General features: G+C 42.8%; 1 protein-coding gene across 1 annotated transcript in view; it reads left to right on the top strand.

Moving 5' to 3' along the window:
* The first annotated feature begins 505 nt into the window (after positions 1-505).
* ehbp1 (EH domain binding protein 1) overlaps positions 506-18,185 on the top strand; it is a 214,098-nt gene continuing 196,418 nt past the window's right edge. Inside the window, exons 1-2 of the mRNA XM_083774315.1 lie at positions 506-929; positions 1,857-2,342. Of these exons, the coding sequence (XP_083630441.1) occupies positions 2,239-2,342 (104 nt within the window). The 5' untranslated portion in view covers positions 506-929; positions 1,857-2,238. The remainder of the gene's footprint in view (positions 930-1,856; positions 2,343-18,185) is intronic.

Here is an 18,185-nt window from a genome sequence, read left to right as displayed (position 1 = left end):
ATTTATAGTTAGATAAGACACACTATTGTAATCGTAGATAGCGATTGGTGTCAGAAAAATATTTAAATTATTTAAACAGTAGCCTATTCAAATAATAGCTTGCTGAATGATTAATTAGAATAATTACCAACATCATTAATGTCAACTGTAGAGAAGCCTATATAGTTAGGTATGTTCATTGTTCACTGTTTTAGCTGCGAGGGTCGATTAGATGGCAAGAAACGGGCTCCTGCTGACATTGTTCAAGCATTGAAGAACCAAGAAAGGCAACTTTAATAGATGGAGGATTAAATGTCTTGACGTCTTTGACCAATGTGACGACAGGCAGCAGTTATAAATGCCTCATGAATCAGTGAACAGGCACTGACCAATGTGATGACAGTAGCCCCGATGCCTCATGAATCGGTAAACATTCCTTAAATGACTCCCCGTCGCACCAATGGGGGGATCCCAGGGGCGGTTCTTTGGAGTCAGTACACCAGTCATCCAGGCGTTGGGAAAATGATGGAGCGCTGAGAGCGGTGTGTGTATATGTTGTGTGTGTGTGTGTGTGTGTGTATATCGGACTGGACTAGTTGGCTGCTGGAATTTACACCCGGGGGTTGGAATACTTTTGTGTTTACTTTTTGAAACGGAGTCAAAAGATCAATATCGTCTCTGAAGATTAGGAGCTGAATCTCTACTTGGGGATCACTTTCCAAACCAACTCTTTCCTCCTCTTGTCTCTTGGATGATGATGATGGCTAGCCACTGCTGCTAACTGTATGTATGGCTGCTGGTACTACTGCAAACAAGGTGATCACTAGCTAGCCAGTGGGCTAGGCTAGCACCGCTAGTCGGTAGTTTCCTCCTAGCAGCTCGGGGAGCAGTGTGTTCACTGTCGATCATCATGATGCGTGGCAGATGATGCGCTGGATGTCGCGGAAAAGGTGAGCGTCAAAAATGTGCCCTGCTATCTCACATGTTGACACGTTAGCTTAGCTACTGAATCATTAGTGTTCTGCCGAACTCCGTGGCCTATCGATTCGTGTGTCCCAGGAGGTGTCGCTGTTTTGCGGTTTTTGCGGCAAATCCGTGCGTGTACAAAGTTCAGAGAAACTGCTGATATTTGAGGGTTTTAGGTTCAGATTACGAAATAATTCGTTTTAGTTTTAATGCATCTTTCCCACAACATGGAGATCTAACTTGGATATGATGTGATTTTAAACTTGCTCTAGGATACATTTTACATAACTCGATAGGTCACCAAGTTCGCTGTAACACCGTGAAGCGGCGTATAAAACGTTATCCCTTCACAACGGCCCCGGCTACACCTTGGATTCAGCCTAACATTGCACAGAAAATAAAATGTAATAGGAAATTACTAATCTGCATAAGATAAAACACTCGTTACACTTGAATTAAGTTAAAGGGGTGGCCGTGGGTGTCACGGGAATCTAGCCTCAGTGTTATGTATCCATTTGTGACTTCTAGAGTGTGGCTACACGTACTACTGTACACATGCAGATGGTTCATTTGGTTACATCTGTGCACTCTTGAGTTAACCACCGCCAGCAAATAGACATCACCCCCCGGTGTGTTGGCACCAGGAGAAGTGCTGCTGGACAAGTCCTGCACGATATGAGTTCATTATAATAGAAATAACAAGCCATAAAGGCGGTTACATAAGCTGAGGCATGTGCTCATATTGGAAGGCTTTTATTCTGTAAAAACGACAGCAGCGTTATGATCTCTATTCTCTATCGTGATTCGTGAAACGTTTTTGGAGACAGACTGTCCTTAAATAAGTTACCGTTCATAACCCGCAATGTCAGGACACCACAGCCCCACTCACTGTGTGTTTGTGTTCTTTTCAGGCTGTCCGACATAAAGGAGTATTGTATGCAGAGGATTATCCGGTGAAACGATGGAGTGATTTTCTTTACTATCACCATGCACGCTGTCAAGTCCCCCCGCCACCTTTGCAGAGATTTTGTTTCATTTGGGCTCTACATCGGACAGTTTGTGATGAGCACCACCCCGCTGGAAGGGTCTACTGTCGTTTATATTTAATGTGTTTCTGGTGGAACATTAACGATGTACCTACGCGGGTGGAACAGATTCGGAGACATATAAACAATTAACACCGAGTGTGTGACTTCGCGTGGAGGGAAGGAGGACGGGACAGGTATATTGTGCTATATATCCTAAAGAAAGAAAGGATAAAAAACAACCCTCTCCGGTTCCCCAAGAAGAAACATGGCTTCGGTTTGGAAACGCTTGCAACGTGTGGGGAAACACGCGTCCAAATTCCAGTTCGTGGCTTCGTATCAAGAGCTGATGGTGGAATGCACAAAGAAATGGTGAGTTTTTGGGACACAACACTCGACCACAGCGCTGTCATGTCTTGTAGCGCCCTGAAAAACTCTATCAGTCAGGAGGGAAGGAAGGAATGTCGCTCCTCGCTCTGTTGTGCTGGAATGCTGTGCTGGCCGCGGTCTTTGACGTCTCTGCTGTCCATAATTTACACACAGTCTCCGGGGTGTGCGGGCATGTCTGCAAGCTGGGAGGGGCCCTGCTGTGCTCGCAGCCTCATGAAATTGCTGTTAGGATTTTCTTCCTTGCAGTGATTCTCATTTCTCACCCCTATCTACAATGTAAAATCCTCAGTGTTAATTTAAGTATTTAACTCTTAAACCATTTGGTCCCATTTGTACACACAGGCTGTTCTGAAATGAGGTGTCCATTGAGGTACTGCCAGCCCAGGTGTACAAATTGTACTTCACACTCGCAGGGACCTTAGGGGTACATTTTGACCCTTGGTGGTCTCACATTGAGAGAACCAGTGCTCTTTTGCACAAATTCTCAATTTGTTTAATTGGCTGCTTAGCCTGTGATCAAATGTGATTTTACCTGAGTGATGTAAAGTCACGTGATGTAAAGTCCACATCTTCGAGGGTGTAGGTTGTTAGGAAAGCAGGGGGTGTTTGCACCAGATGCGTGTTTCTGCCTGAGAATGCCAAAGTCACTTAATGTGTAGAACATGGTGGCACTGAATGGGCTGGTTATAGTTAATTCTTTGCACAAATTCAGAATTTGTTTGGTTAGAGACTGATCAACTATTTTTCTACTTGAGTGTCAAATAATAATTTGTACCAAGTCAAGTCAGGCTGTAATCGATGTTTGAGCTAATCCAGATTTTGTTTGCTTTGTGATAATGTGGCTTTACCTGACCATGCTGATATTCAATGTGTAGAAAGGAAAGTGATCAATTGTGTTAGACGTAGTACCCGTGACAGTGGGAAAACACTTGGCCTATACAGTGGTACAAGCTACAATTTAACCAGCTCCAAAACTCTGGCTGTCTCTGTTGAAGACTCTTTGTCATTGCCTCACCTTTGTCAAAAAAGTGTGAACTCAAAGACTAGTTTATTGACAGATATTGATAATAGTCGAGAATGGAATAAAAATGTCACTCAATACAGGTGTCCATCCATCTACGGTATTCATCCATCTATCCATCAATACAGGTGTACAGTACAAACGACAAAATGTCGATGTGATATGGTCCGCAAGACTGCGCATAGTGCGCAATCACATCAATACAATATAAACACTAAGAATAATATGAATAGTACTGTATACAATACAACATGCAGCAATAGAGAATGTGCAGAACAATTTGGGGCTATAATAGAATAAAAAATAAGTCAAATGTCATACGGTAATTCTATAATTATGCTTATTAACATCAAGTATAATTCCTATGTACATCTGTGTAGTAAGTAGTCATGTAACTTGTGTTCTGTAAAGCTTCAAAAGATATAGATCATGTGCCACACAAAGTGTGTACCCTCACAGTTGAAGGATGAGTTGTACCCGCACAATGTGCCTTTTTACCTGCAGGTATGTGTCCTGTAGAGGGGAATGACTCTGAGTGGTAAATGGATGTAGCCTGGGGGCATGTATTCTCGGTAGCATACTCGTGGCATGACTAACACACACACACACACACACACATGCACCTCTAACCTAAACAGTGGTTCGGCAGTAGGACAGATGTTAACGTGTTGAGGAATGGAATGATAAAAATGTACGTCTGTTCTCAGTACAAGGGGTGGGTGGGCTCAGTCAGTCAGTACTGTGCTCTATTGTGCAATCTGAGGCAAGTCCCTGGTATGTTTGTGAATGGTAAAGAAGGGGGAGTCTATTCCCAAATTACGAATCCTATGGTCTCACAGAAGGGAAGGAAATCATTTTGTAGACTAGAAAAAGTGCTCCTCCTAAGGATGTGAAAATCGCACTGAATTTCTTCAGGTGATGGTGGCACCGCTGAGCTCATTTCACCGCGTGTGCAGCATTTGTGGCCCGTTTGAGGTCCTCAGCGATGTGTATGAGGAGGAATTTACATCACTGACCCTCTCCACTTCAAAGCTGTCGGTGTAGAAGATGGGAGTGCTCTCTCCTCTGCCTCCTGTAGTCCAAGATTCAGATCCTTGATCTTGTTGATGTTGAGAACGAGCTTGTTTTCCTGACAATGTGTCTGTGATCGTCCCTCATGATTAGGACAATATGGCCATACTTGATGATGACGTTACGTTAGATTCATTCATTGGATGTTCCAGGGGTAAATCTTTGAATAATCTTTGAACAGTAGTGACCTAGGCCGGTGGTAAGAACCAACAATCTGGCTATACCATAAAATGACTTAATGATCAAGGTCTTTTTTCTAGAGTTGGATGGTGCTTGGTTCATGTGTCGTGTTGTGAGCCACCAGTCCATGTGATTGATTACATGGCTGTGCAAAAGTCAGCAATACATTCATGCAGGACATGATGTAGTGAGGCTGTTAACACAGTGGTCAGAAATCTGATGGGGCGGAAGTTGGTGTGTGTGTTTGTGTTTGTGTTCATATGTCTGTGCATGTCTCAAAACATGTTTGGGAATGTTGGCAGGGAAGCTTTGCCATGTGTGTATGTATGTTCATAGACAGCATCTGTATGAGTGTTGATGTGGGGTCTCTGACTGGCTTTCTGTCTTGTTGCTTATGTGTTATAACAAGTGCAACAAGAATAAAAGCCAGCTTGTGTGTGTTACTTAAGTTAAAATTCCTCAAACTTTGAAACACATACGATACGGCTCAGCCTCAGTGTATGTATGTGTCTTTGAGTGAAAGCTGGAGTATTACTTTGTGTGTGAGAGAATTGTTTTGATATTGTGTGTGTGTGATTGTGAACGGGCATACTGTGTGTGTGTGTGTGTGTGCAGCAGGGTCTGTCTTGTGCTCCATCAGTCCAGTATGTTATTGTTGCGATGGAAAGTTTCCATCAGTGCTGAGTGGAAACAGTCTCCAGAGCTCAAATGGATCCTGCAGTTTGAAAACCTCTGGGCTGAAAATTGTGAAAACCAGCAGCACTTTTTTTTTTTTTGTGGCTTTCGCCTTTATTTTATATTTTTTATGGAGGGACAGACAGTAGGCTGACAGGAAATGGGGAGAGAGATGGGGGGAAGACATGCAGTAAAGGCCGGATCAGGAGTCGAACCTGCGGCACACTGCCAGACTGGATTACCAGCCAAGGTGCCTGGACCGCTGAGCCACGGCCCAAACCCAGCAGCACTTTTTATTGCTGGAAAAGGGTCGCTGGTTGTGTGTGTGTGTGTGTGTGTTTGCGCGTGTGACAGCAAAATCACACTGAAACATTGACTGTACCAAGCTATTTTATGTTACTCACTGTCTGATTTCCTCGCACGCACGCATGCACACATGCATGCGTGTGCGTGCGAGAGAGAGAGGAAATCAGACGGTGAGTGACATAAAATATCCTGGTACAGCCAGTGTTGCAGTGTAATTTTGCTGTTGATTTGACTGTAACAAGTAGTAACTCAGAAAACAGTCTTTAACGGTTAAAGATTTATTAGGCGAAATATAGGCTACCCACTGCCAGGAGCAACAATGTCTTGTTGTGCAGTTGCAGTAAAAGCTATTTTTAATGGCCCTATGTTTAGTACCTGCCTGGCTGTGTGCATAGTAGATATCTACACAGTATGTATACATGCCTGTATGTGCTTTCTGGGTATGTGAGTGATTCTCAGGCTTTGGGTGTGATTAGTAGGTTCATGACGCCTTCTCAATGACCCGCTGGTGCTGACCCCTTTCATCCTTCAAACCCCTGAATCCTGAACATGTCTGCTGTCATCGTCTCTGCATTTTTCCAATTTCCACATTCTCTCATGCACCCCCTTTTTTTTACGTACAGTAGTATGTTTTATGCGTTCATTGAGCAGTCAAGTAAAACATTTCTCTCCTTTTGAGTTGAACATTATGTTTCACTAGTACAGGATTTCTGCTGAAGAGCAGAGGACACTTCACAAGTGGAGTGTGTCTGTGTGAGACACACGCCAGTCCTCACTTGAGAGGTCTTTTGTCTGCCTTGTTCAGAAAAAAGGTGCCTTATCCAGAGCAGATTAGGAAACATATTAAGCATGGAGTTTGACCCATGTTTTTAACCCTGCTACTAGTGGTGCACAGAAAACACAATGGCAATGCAGTCCATCCATATAGTAGTTTGATTTATGTTCTTTGAGATCAAAATGGTGAACAGGACCGACAAACTGCCCAGCATCAGCATTCTTATTTTTTTTGGTAGTAACAAACACAATGACAATGTTGGTCAGTTTCCGTTCTGCACTTTGGTCTAAAAAGAACATACTGTAACTCAAACTACTGGTTAGCTTGCCATTGTGTTTGTCTGTGCACGGTTGAACCACAGTCATTGCGCCTACAGGTTTTGCCTCCATTAGGGAACAATTGCCATGTGCACACACACACATATGTTAACGTAATATTGTGGGCAATACCCACAATATATTGCCATGAACCCTAGCTATTTGAGTAACCCCATGACCTATCTTCTAGCGCCACTGTCAAGCCAGAATTATACGACCACAATGCAAAGCTGTGGCTTGTATTCGTGATGTGGTTTGACTTTGCGCAATTCCAAATGCATCAGTTATATCCGAAACAAAAGACAAACGGAGATCATTTTCATCTTAAATGTTCCTAAAAAGCGATTGAGTCAGCAAAAACAAAATACCCGGAATCCCGTCTTGTTTAACACAGCGTTTCCTGACCAGCCCATGCCCCCTCCCTTCTTTTTCACTCATATTTGTGATCTCTTTCTTCCTGGGCTGGGCTGTAATAGCAGATAATTGTGAGCGTGTGTGAGAGTGGGTGAGTCTTGCTGCTCAGCTGTTTCTGACCCCGTTCACCGGTGCTGCTTTGATGTGCTGAGTCGGTGGTTAGAGAAGAGACGGCATCTTCATCCAGGCCAAATCTGCTGTATGTTTTATGATAAGGCAGACCGCCTTATGCATGCATACTGTACATATATGCACACATTTTCTCACTGTCTACTCTTACACTGTCTCTCTCTTTATAACTCACTCATGCCCTCTCTGTTTCTCTACCCCTCTTTAGGGCTGCACGATTTTGCCTAAAAAAAAACCTTGATTTCTTTCCCCTCTGAACATTGTCTCAAAATATGTTTTTTTTTAAATAAATGCAAACAAATGTGAATTTTCCTATTGGAATAAAGTCCAAACCTTAAAAGGATCCCTGGCTAATAAGACAAATATGCCTTAAAACATTATACTTGCCATCAATATTTTATTTCTTTCATAAATAGAGAATCTTTTAATCAATAGGGACTGCTCCCATCGCAGGTTGATGATATGTTTGTGTGGTCCAGCCCTAGCTCTGGGGCCTATTTCACGAAACTTGGATTAGAGATTAAGCCGGGCTTTAACACATATCCTGGCTTAATATATCCTGGATCAGTGCCTAAGCCTAACCGGTTTCATGAAAGCTGGTTGATCTTGCCAGATTAATTTAACCAGTTAACCTGGATATGTTGAGGCTTGATTCGGTTTCATGAAAGTGATGCTACATAAGTTACCATGGAAACTAATGCTTTGGACTTAGCCTGCTCCGGACCAGGCTAACAGCCAGGTTTAACCTAATCCTGATGTCTTTACTGTTCATTAAGCAGTCAAACTGATCACAAACCAATGATGTTTTCCAGATTTATTCAATTATTATGGGTTTATGTTGCCTTATTTGTATCGGTCTGCATTAAAGGACTAATTTAAGCACTATATAAAATCAAATAACCAAAATATATAGGCTGCACAACATCATGACAGCTTGTGAGCTTGTAGATCAGCTGCTTTTGGTGAATGTTCCCCATGAATAGGTTTGCTGTCGTGCAAGTGCACGGTTAAGAAGAATTATTATATTATTTTTTATTATTTTTGTAAAAGTGAAAACCACTAAATATTACCATTACTCATTGTTTTACAACATATTACCATTGTAACGTTTCACCCACTACTAGTCCTACATACTTACACCTAGAAACCCCATTCAAACCTATTTAGGTTCATCCTACGGTGGACATGTGTGCCTGAAAAGGAATCTTTGAAATGTTTCATAGTTTTAGAAATATAGTGCTTTCAAATTTGAGACATTTATAGGCAGATAGTGGCACTTCAAAAAATCACTTTCACCTAGAAACTCCATTCACACTTTGTAAAATTCAGCTTACTGTGGAGACACATGCTGGAACTTTTTACTTTGAAATGTTTTGTAGTTTCTGAGTTATTTAACTTAAACGCCCAATGCATTCTCTATGGCAATAGCACAAACTTTGGCATGCTACATGAACCCATGACCCGGCCCTGTCTGGGCAACAACCCCCTTCCCCAAAGGTAGCTCCCTCAGAGGAGGGAGTTATGGCCAAATATCACAATGCGACAATATCATTATGCTTACAATATTAAGAATTCTGTTTTAAGTTAATAGTAGTGGTAAAATGTAAACTATATTTTTGGGGTAGTTAATCATTCAGTCTATCCACTATTGAGAGTATGTTCTCTCTTTAATTACAGCAGCAATATTTATTTTAGAAGCTTAAGTCCTTGTATCAGTAAGTCTTGAATAGATTAGTAAAGATAATGAGATATACAGAAGGGGGCTGTAATGCAACTATTAAGGATGCAAACTGCCTTAATACCCCATGAAGAAGAAGGATCAGTAAATCTGTGATCCACATAAGGGGTCTAGAGACAAAAAGCCAGACTGTCTATTAAGCCAGGCTTGCTGATCCCGGCTCGCCAAATCCACCAATTCTGAGCCTCGCTTGGCTTTAGTGGAACGGAATAAACCAGGCTGTAAAGATCAGGATTTAAAAAGCCTGGCTTTGGCCTAAATCCTGGATTAGTTAATCCAAGTTTCGTGAAATAGGCCCCTGGTCCATACATCGACACCAAGCTAGACAGGAACGCCCACAAATGTCACATCCGGTTTTAGCCCGGGGTAAGAATTTTCTATGGCTGCCAATGCAACTTGGCACCCAATCCTTAATCCCATACGGACAAACATCTATGCCGATAATATCTAACTTGCGGAGGTAGCGTGCCTTGTCCACGGGCAACAGATCTTTCAACGTATGGCATTGCAAATACGTTTGATAATCGCTACTCTGCGCAATATTGTTTTGGAAATGCCGCAAATTGCATTGCAGTTAACGAGGGCAAATCACAACTTCCCCCGGGGGTGGGCGGAGTCACAGCTTGATGCTCTGAATACGCGGCGTGGTGTCGGTGTATACTTTACTTACTGCTTCTAAAATAGCAGACCTACAAGCTCGTATCGCGCCACTCAGTGGCGCGATATGAGCTTGTAGATCTGCTATTTTTCAATAGCTAAAACATAACATGATGCCAACACCAAAATGGGTGCCCGGTCAGAATGGGTTAATACTTCCTAAGAATAATATGAGCATCAAAGCAATATTTAAATACTTTTTATTAGCATGTGCATTCCATACATTCCCTGGGGCTGGACCACATATGGACTGGACATATGTCATATGACATCCTCAACTTGGACAGGAGTAGTTCCTATTGAGTGAAAGATTCTCTATATTTTATGAAAGAAATAAAAGTATTTAAGGTGTATTTTTTGATATAGAGGGCAAGTATAGTGTTTTATGTTTTTTGATGTTTTTGATTATGTCTCGTCATATGGGCCACATCTCTTTTCAACTTGTGACAGCCAGCTTGTGTACTGTGAAGGCAAAGGTTTCTGAACGTCTCATCCTCCATTTTTACGCGTGCTGAAAATAGACGATCTACTAGCTCACAACGTGTTGCGGAGGCGACGTTGTGAGCTTGCAGATCAGCTATTTTGTTTAGCATGCTGATGCAACAGGTCATACTGCGAAACATAAGACAGGCTTCCCTTGTGTTTTTAGCCGAGGCGACGTACACAGTCAACACAGAGTCAGACACACATGGCTATTGGCTCCTCGATGCAAAATAAACGGTGTACACTACCCGACTTTACGCTAATAAGGGACAGTAGGTCGGGACACGCTATTGATAAGCTTCATGTTCTGCAGCAGCACCCACTCGCCGCTTAGCTCTGGTCCATAGCCCTAATGCTAGGGTAGAATTAGCATTAGGGCTATGGACCAGAGCTACTCGCCGCTATGCCTGTCCATTCTCCAGGCGCTGGAACAATTAAGTCACTCGTGCTGCCGTCTCCCACAGGGACCGACCCAACTAAAACCTGTCCCTGTAAAAAGGGAGTCTGTGAGAGACTGCAACACGAGCGTCCCAACCTGCTCCAGCACCCGGAAACACAAGCACAGCGGCATGCAGCTCTCTCTCTCTCACTCACTCACTCACTCACTCACTCACTCACTCACTCACTCACTCACTCACTCACTCACTCACTCACACACTCACACACTCACACACTCACACACACACACACACACACACACACACACACACCACCTCTTATTTTGGCAGCGCTTTGTACATCTTCCCAAGTGAGCCACGAGAAGTGGAATCGCGGGAAAAAATAAATTGTGCACAGGACACACACGCGTCAAGGGTATGGGCACAACACTCTGGAAGTAGCACAGAGGCACCATTGAATACAGTGTAACCGTAGCTGGTGAGACAGAGCCATAGCTAATCCAGGCTGTTATGCACACCGCTCACTGCCACACGACAAGACTGGAGATGTTGGGGAGTTCTGAGGAAGAGCTTTTGTTCTGAACCACTGTCTGGGCAACAACCCTGGGCGCTCAGTGTCAGTCACTTGACAGAGAGGAGCACTGGAGTAGATGCTGCGTTGCCCTGCACCTCTCTGTCATGCTCTCTCTCTCACGTCTGCACCCAACTCACTTGAGTACTAGGTCTTAACACCTTCACTTAGTGCACACACACACACACACACACACACACACACACACACACACACACACACACACACACACACACACACATACACATACACATATATATATATACACACACACACACACACACACACACACACACACACACACACAGCCTTAATGGTCACAGCTTGACAGTTGACACCTGTAATCATTTCTGAATGATGTTGTGGTTGTATAACATCATTTTTAAAGGCCCACACGGCATTAACTATAATATAGCTCGTTAGCTCAGGGGAGCAATGGCAGGAAGGACCTTTATTGTTGTTGTCTCTGAATAATGGCGTCAGCGAAATACATCAAAGGTGGCGGCAAATGAGTGCTGTATTAATGGACTGAAGATGTACTTTTTATTTCATTTCATTTGTTTGTTTTTGTGAAAACGGTGTATGCCATGTGATGTCAGATCGATGGGTCAACCCACTAAAGACAAGAATTTGTCACCTACGAGACATTTGGCCGATGAGCTAAAGAGATAGTTTTATTAGTCCACATTATGCAAATTAGAGACACAAATACAACACTTATTTACAACACAAAACATTAGAGTTACAGATACTGTGATGCTGGACTTGATAAATGAAAAAAAGAATGACTTTCATTGTGTTTCTGATTGCGAACGCACTGAGCACTAACTATGAGACCCTGCAGATCATGTCTGTGTGTCTGTCTGACTGTCCCGCTGTGACACCACCCGCCCGCCACCAGAGGGCGCAGCTGTAGCGCACACACACACACACACACACACACACACACACCCTTTTTCGCTACTCTGTCTCATCCATTATTGTTCTCCCTCACACTGTCTGACTGTCATACTCCATCTTCTTTAACCAGGCCTATCATGTTCTGTTCTATTTCTCTCTCTCGTTCTCTCTGAATCGCTCTGTATTTATCTTGCTCTCTGTCTTACTGACAATGCTTCTGTTTCTCCATAGCTCCTCTCTCTTCCTCCCTTGTACACCTGGGAGAAATGGCAGATCTACAAGCTCACAGGGCATTGTGATGAAACACATTGTAAGCTTGTAGATCGGCTATTTCCGCTATTTTCCAATATCTTTGAAAGTATAAATTCAGTCATTTCTTTATATCTCTGCTGTTGGGAAGAAACCACCTATGAAAAATATACATTTGTCAGGAAAGTAAGCTTTATATATTTAAAACAAAGCAATACTGCCTCATCAAAGTTGTTATTGTGACTTTATATATTGTCAATTACTTGCATGAGAGGGGGAGACGTGGAGTTAGCTTAGCTGCTTTAGAAGACAGTTTGAGGGTCCAATGGAGTTAAGAGGTTTTGTCCAAAGCGCATTTTACTACTTTTCATTGGTATATCATATTTTTTAACCAACACACAGACATAAAGGATGTTCAGTAGCACTGATTTATGTATAAAAAAAATCCAAAACCTCAAAAATGTAGTTTTCCTCCCGACAGCAACGAATGTATGTTTTGTTTTGTCATATCTACCCTGTGCAATTTTGTTTTTGCAAAGTCTAAAAGGAAAACAGAAATTAATTTTTACTTTCCAATGTTCCATGCCAAAAACACAAGTAACTAATGATTTGTGCGACAATAAATCGTTAAGTAAAATTTCATGAGCATCTTTACAGCCATATTCTTCACTCCTCATGGTTTTGGTGAGCCAGGCCCTGTGCTGCTGTGTGATCAGGCCAGGGGGATGAGTGTACTCGCACTATCATTAACCCTCTTCTATCTCTCTGCCCCCCCACTGTTCTTAGTGATGGGTCTTTAAATGCCTTGCAGTAGAAAGCGCTCTACTGCAGCTGTTCACCACTGAAATCAGGATGCACACACACACACACACACACACACAGACACAGAATCAATCACAGAGACACAAACACATGAATATACAGTAGTCTAGCCACACACACACACACACACACACACACACACACACACACACACACACACACACAGATTGACAGGAGCCGCAGTGGGGTTGTAAAGCAGTCAATGGGGTGTTAAATGTGATGAGAGCAGTGCAGGCTGATCGTGGTACAGTGCTGATCCTGTACCTGTCCGCTGCAGGCAGAGGGATTACCAGCTGCATGCCGGTGTAATGCTGGAGTTGTGATGGATGAGGCTGGCGAGAGTCTATTCCATTAAAGCCTGATTTATACTTGGTTGCCTGTTGGTGTTGCATACTGTAAAATAGCAGATATACAAGCTCACAATCACGGGTGCCGAAATGTGTGCACGGCTGCACGCACATCTTTTATTTAGATAGATAGATCTATCTATGTCTGTCTATCAGTCCCTCCTGGTACACACACATCAAAAGCAGGCTACCAGAATTTATTGTCCCTCCATCGCTAGTGCCCTCTCTCTGTCTCTCTCGTTGACTGTTCCTCTCCACTCCCTTGAGTTGGTGCTGCTATCTATCTATCTATCTATCTATCTATCTATCTATCTATCTATCTATCTATCTATCTATCTATCTATCTATCATGGATTGGCAATCTATGACATGCATGGATGTGCAGTTGTGCACTGTGCGTAAAACACACCAGAATGACCAGATGCCCAGAGTCAATAGCATAATTATTATAGGTGTGTGTAGACACTGCGGATTGTTAAAACCTGATGGGTGAGCTACTTTAACTTCAGTGGGTGGGCTATCAAATTAATGTAATGTAAATTTGGCCCGCACAGCAGCCGCATGTCGCGGGTGCTCGTAATAATTTGTCAAGGGTGTGCCGGCGAGTAGGCAGGCACCCGCAGGAAAGGCGCCTATGCTCACAATCCTTTTTGTTGTTGTTGAAGGAACTGAATTGAGCGTAATGGTAAATCAATTCCTGTGCAAGAGAGATTAGACATCAATTGCACTCTAGTAATGAATGAACCATATACCATCATGTCTGTGTAATATAAGGCCACGGTCTCACTATAAGGGAGAGGCAGAGAAAGCAGATTGAGACACTACAGGCTGTTGCACTTTCTATGTGTGTGTCCTGCTGCAAAGGATGTCTCCCCTTGCAGCTTTTACAGCAAACCACACCCCACTGCCACAGTGCCACAGTGACCCATGCAGAGTTTCCGCTCGGTTCAGTTTGGTACCAGTCTGGGAGTATTTTGCAAATTAGGAAAATCCTGGTCATAAGCAACATATTCCAAATAAAGTCCTGTCAGTTGAATAAATAAGCATATTGTTGGCTTATTACATGGCTTTAAATTTGTTGCTTAAAACTGCTGCTGAATTCAAATGGAAATGTGTGTCTGCTTACTCAAGATGTGCTTTTCATAAGGGGCATGTGTAAGCGAATAATCCATTACATGTTGGAAATCTTGACACAGACTACTCTGTGTAAATGGTCCAAAATGAAATATGACTGGCGTGTTTGTGAAAAATGTCTATTCTGCTGTATTAACTCAGCTGTTCTGAGACATGTTCACTCAACTATGAGGGATTCCGGTAACCAGGGAGCTGGCGGACATTAGGTGTGCTGGACATTATGTGTGCTGGCTTGCAGGAGATCAATGATGGTCAAAGACCGATGAAGTCTTCAGGTTGTCTTGTCGGGTGGTGAAAGATTGAAGTTAGATTTACAGTAGGTTTAGGCGGGAGTAGAGAGAGAGAGAGAGATGGGGAAAGCTTCAAAGTGCTGGTCAGACACAGGGGAGAACAATACATTACCGGCTCCGAGTAGGAGGAGAAAGAAATAAGGAGAGGTTGCATGAAGACAGAAGAGAGGTGTCCACTGTGTCCTTAACAAAATCCCCATGTGTTCCTGGGCAGAGACGAAATGTCCCCCCCCCCGCTAATAATAATTGAGACGGCATGAAATTCAAATGTGGAAAGTGAAATATGAGGAAGATTAGCAAGAGAGAAATTCCACTTGTGAGATGTAAGTAAACCCATTCACCTGAATGCCTGGCAGAGTGGCTGAAGTTGTAGGCTTATCCTAGCCTGATTTCAGACTGACATTGCCTCCACTCTAAGAGATTTCCAAGGGCGAGGGGATTTTACTTTCCCTAACCAATGATCCATATAGAGATAAATGCACCCAGTTCTGCCCTCCATGTGTAAATTGGGCCATTCATCAATCAAATAAACATGTTTATCCCATTCTGACCGGGCACCCATTTTGGTGTCAGCATCATGTTATGCTTTAGCTATTTAAAAATAGCAGATCTACAAGCTCATATCGCGCCACCGAGTGGCGCGATACGAGCTTGTAGGTCTGCTATTTTTGAAAAATCGAAGAGCGACTGACATTTTTAGAATCTGATCTCAGGTCAGAATGGGTTAATCAGACCAGCGTGTGTCCGGCGGAAACCTTGTGTGAATCTGATCTCAGGTCAGAATGGGTTATTTTACTGAAGAATGTCACAACGCAAGTGCCTGTACTAATTTCCGGACTATAAAGCGCACCTGAATATAAGCCGCACCAGCTAAATTTAGGGAAAAAAACAAAGCCTTTAGGAGGTCCCCTAGTGGCCGTTAGCTGTAAAAATCACACCCGTGTGAACTGAGTGGTGCAACTCCCTGTGGGGGTCCCCGGTGGGTCCCTAGAACTTCCAGATCCACAGGAACACGCCCAGGGTGCCAGCCCGGTTCCGGTGAGCCGCCCTACGTCCGAAACGGTCGAGAAATTACAGAGTTAAGGTGGTTGCACACTGGACGCATTATTTAGAAAACCGCTAAAATTAGCATGAATTAGCATTTTTGCAGAGACCTCTCCCTCTCTCCCCCCCCCCTCTTTAGGTTTGGACATAAAGACATAGGTTGTAGGGCTGCAACTAACGATTAATTTCATAATCGATTCATCGGCCGATTATTTAAACGATGAATCGATGAATCGGATTATGGCACCTTTTTGCAATTATTTAAAAAAATTAGCTTCAAGTTATTTTAGGCATGTTGTAACTAACAATAAAGACAATAAAAATGAATACTCCTTAAAAATTAATATCTTACCCCCTTTTTTATCCAATTTGATTCCTACTTGTAATGATACTGTAATCTGTAATGTTGACCGTGTATAGCTGACTGTCTTTCTTTCCATTTCTATCTCTGGGACCCCAATTTTTATTTTTTTATTTCTATTGTAAAATCAATTTTGAGAGTCCATTTGGTTCCATTTTTGCATTCTCTGTTACAGACCCTTTAGGGTCCACTTGGTTTCAGTGGCGGTGCGTCCATAGGGGGCGCTAGTGCGCCGCACCACCATGCACAACCCCTTAATAAACCTTGAATAAGAATGACTGAGAAACGAAGTCTACAGCCTGTAATTTATTTAAAATTAGCAATCTAGAAACGTAAATATTATATAATATAAGTAGCCACTAACTAAAGACAGTGATTAAAAGTTGTTTTATGCTGATACGTTAGTATTAGGCCTCCATGAAATGTCAAATGTTGTTTACGTTATGTAACGTTTCTGATTGGTTACCGAGTGTCACGTGTTGGTGCGCGTTCATCTGTAGCCCTTAATACTCAACACTGAAGAGTAATGCATTGCGGTCCACATGTCTTCAATACAAACTATAGGCAGCCACTTGGTCGCGAAAAATGTGCGATCCATGACATGTTAATCACACCACTAAGCACTAGGGGGCAGCATACACATTACAGCACAGTTTGACAGGGACAGGTTTAACACACAGCCACAACAACATGCGCTAGAAATGAGGGATGAGACAGATGAATGGAGTCAGCCAGGTAAAGATAATAAATAATAGTTTAATTCACTTCAAATCATTTGCATAATGGAACAAGAAGAGGAAAAAGAGAACTCTGTGAAATCACTGCAGAAAACACCATTTGAGAGAAGGACACTGCAAGAAAAATTAAGAATTAAAGAGCTGGGTCCAGACAAACCTGATGTGATAATCACACAGCAGACCAAGGACAGAGGAAGAGAGTACACCAGGACGTTTTCTAAGAGCTGGTATGACAAGAAGGCTTGGTTGACCGCATGCACTCACTCCAAAGCATTATTTTGCTTTCCCTGTCTACTGTTTCAGACAGCAGGATCAGATCCAGCATGGATCAAGACTGGAGTGAATGACTTAAGGCACTTTCCAAACAAAGCTGAAAAACATGAGCAAACCTCAATGCACATGGAAAATTCTGTCAAATTAGCCATGTTTGGAAAAGTTAATATAGCTGCTCAGCTTAATGAAGGCTACAGGCTAGGGATCCGTCAACACAATGAGGAGGTTGACAAAAACAGGCACATCTTATCTAAAATAATAGATTGCATCAAGTTCTGTGGTGCCTTTGAGTTAGCCCTACGTGGGCATGATGAAAGTGCAGACTCAGTCAATCCTGGTGTTTTTAGAGGCTTGGTGAATTTTGTAGCATCACTAGATGCAGTTGTACATGAGCACCTGCAGTCTGCTACTGTGTTTAAGGGAACATCTAGTACAGTACAGAATGAACTCCTTGACTGTATGCTCCAAGTTTTGAGAGAAAGCATCATAGAAGAAATCAAGATTGCAGACTTTGTCTCCATACAGGCTGATGAAACAACTGATGTTTCCACTCAAAATCAACTGGTGATTGTCTTCCGCTACATTGACCAAGCCCATGTTGTACAAGAAAGGTTTTTTGAGTTTGTACCTCTCCAGAGCGCCACAGCTGCAACCATCTCCACAGCCCTTCTTGAAAGGTTGAGTTCCATCCTCCCTGAGGACCAGAAGAAGAAACTCATCGCCCAGGCATATGATGGTGCAAGTGTCATGAGAGGAGCCATAGGAGGTGTTAATAAGAAGGTTCAAGATATTTATGAAAATGCACACTATGTCCACTGCTATGCTCACCAACTCAACTTAATAATGCAGCAGGTGACATCTCGCATTTCTAAAGTTAGTCAGTTTTTCTCTGACCTGGGTGGATTCACTAGCTTCTTTTCAAGATCTCCAAAG

The sequence above is a fragment of the Protomyctophum parallelum genome (assembly GCF_964188405.1).
Source record: "Protomyctophum parallelum genome assembly, chromosome: 10".
Lineage (NCBI taxonomy): Eukaryota > Metazoa > Chordata > Actinopteri > Myctophiformes > Myctophidae > Protomyctophum > Protomyctophum parallelum.
This window is presented reverse-complemented; position numbering and strand designations above follow the sequence as displayed.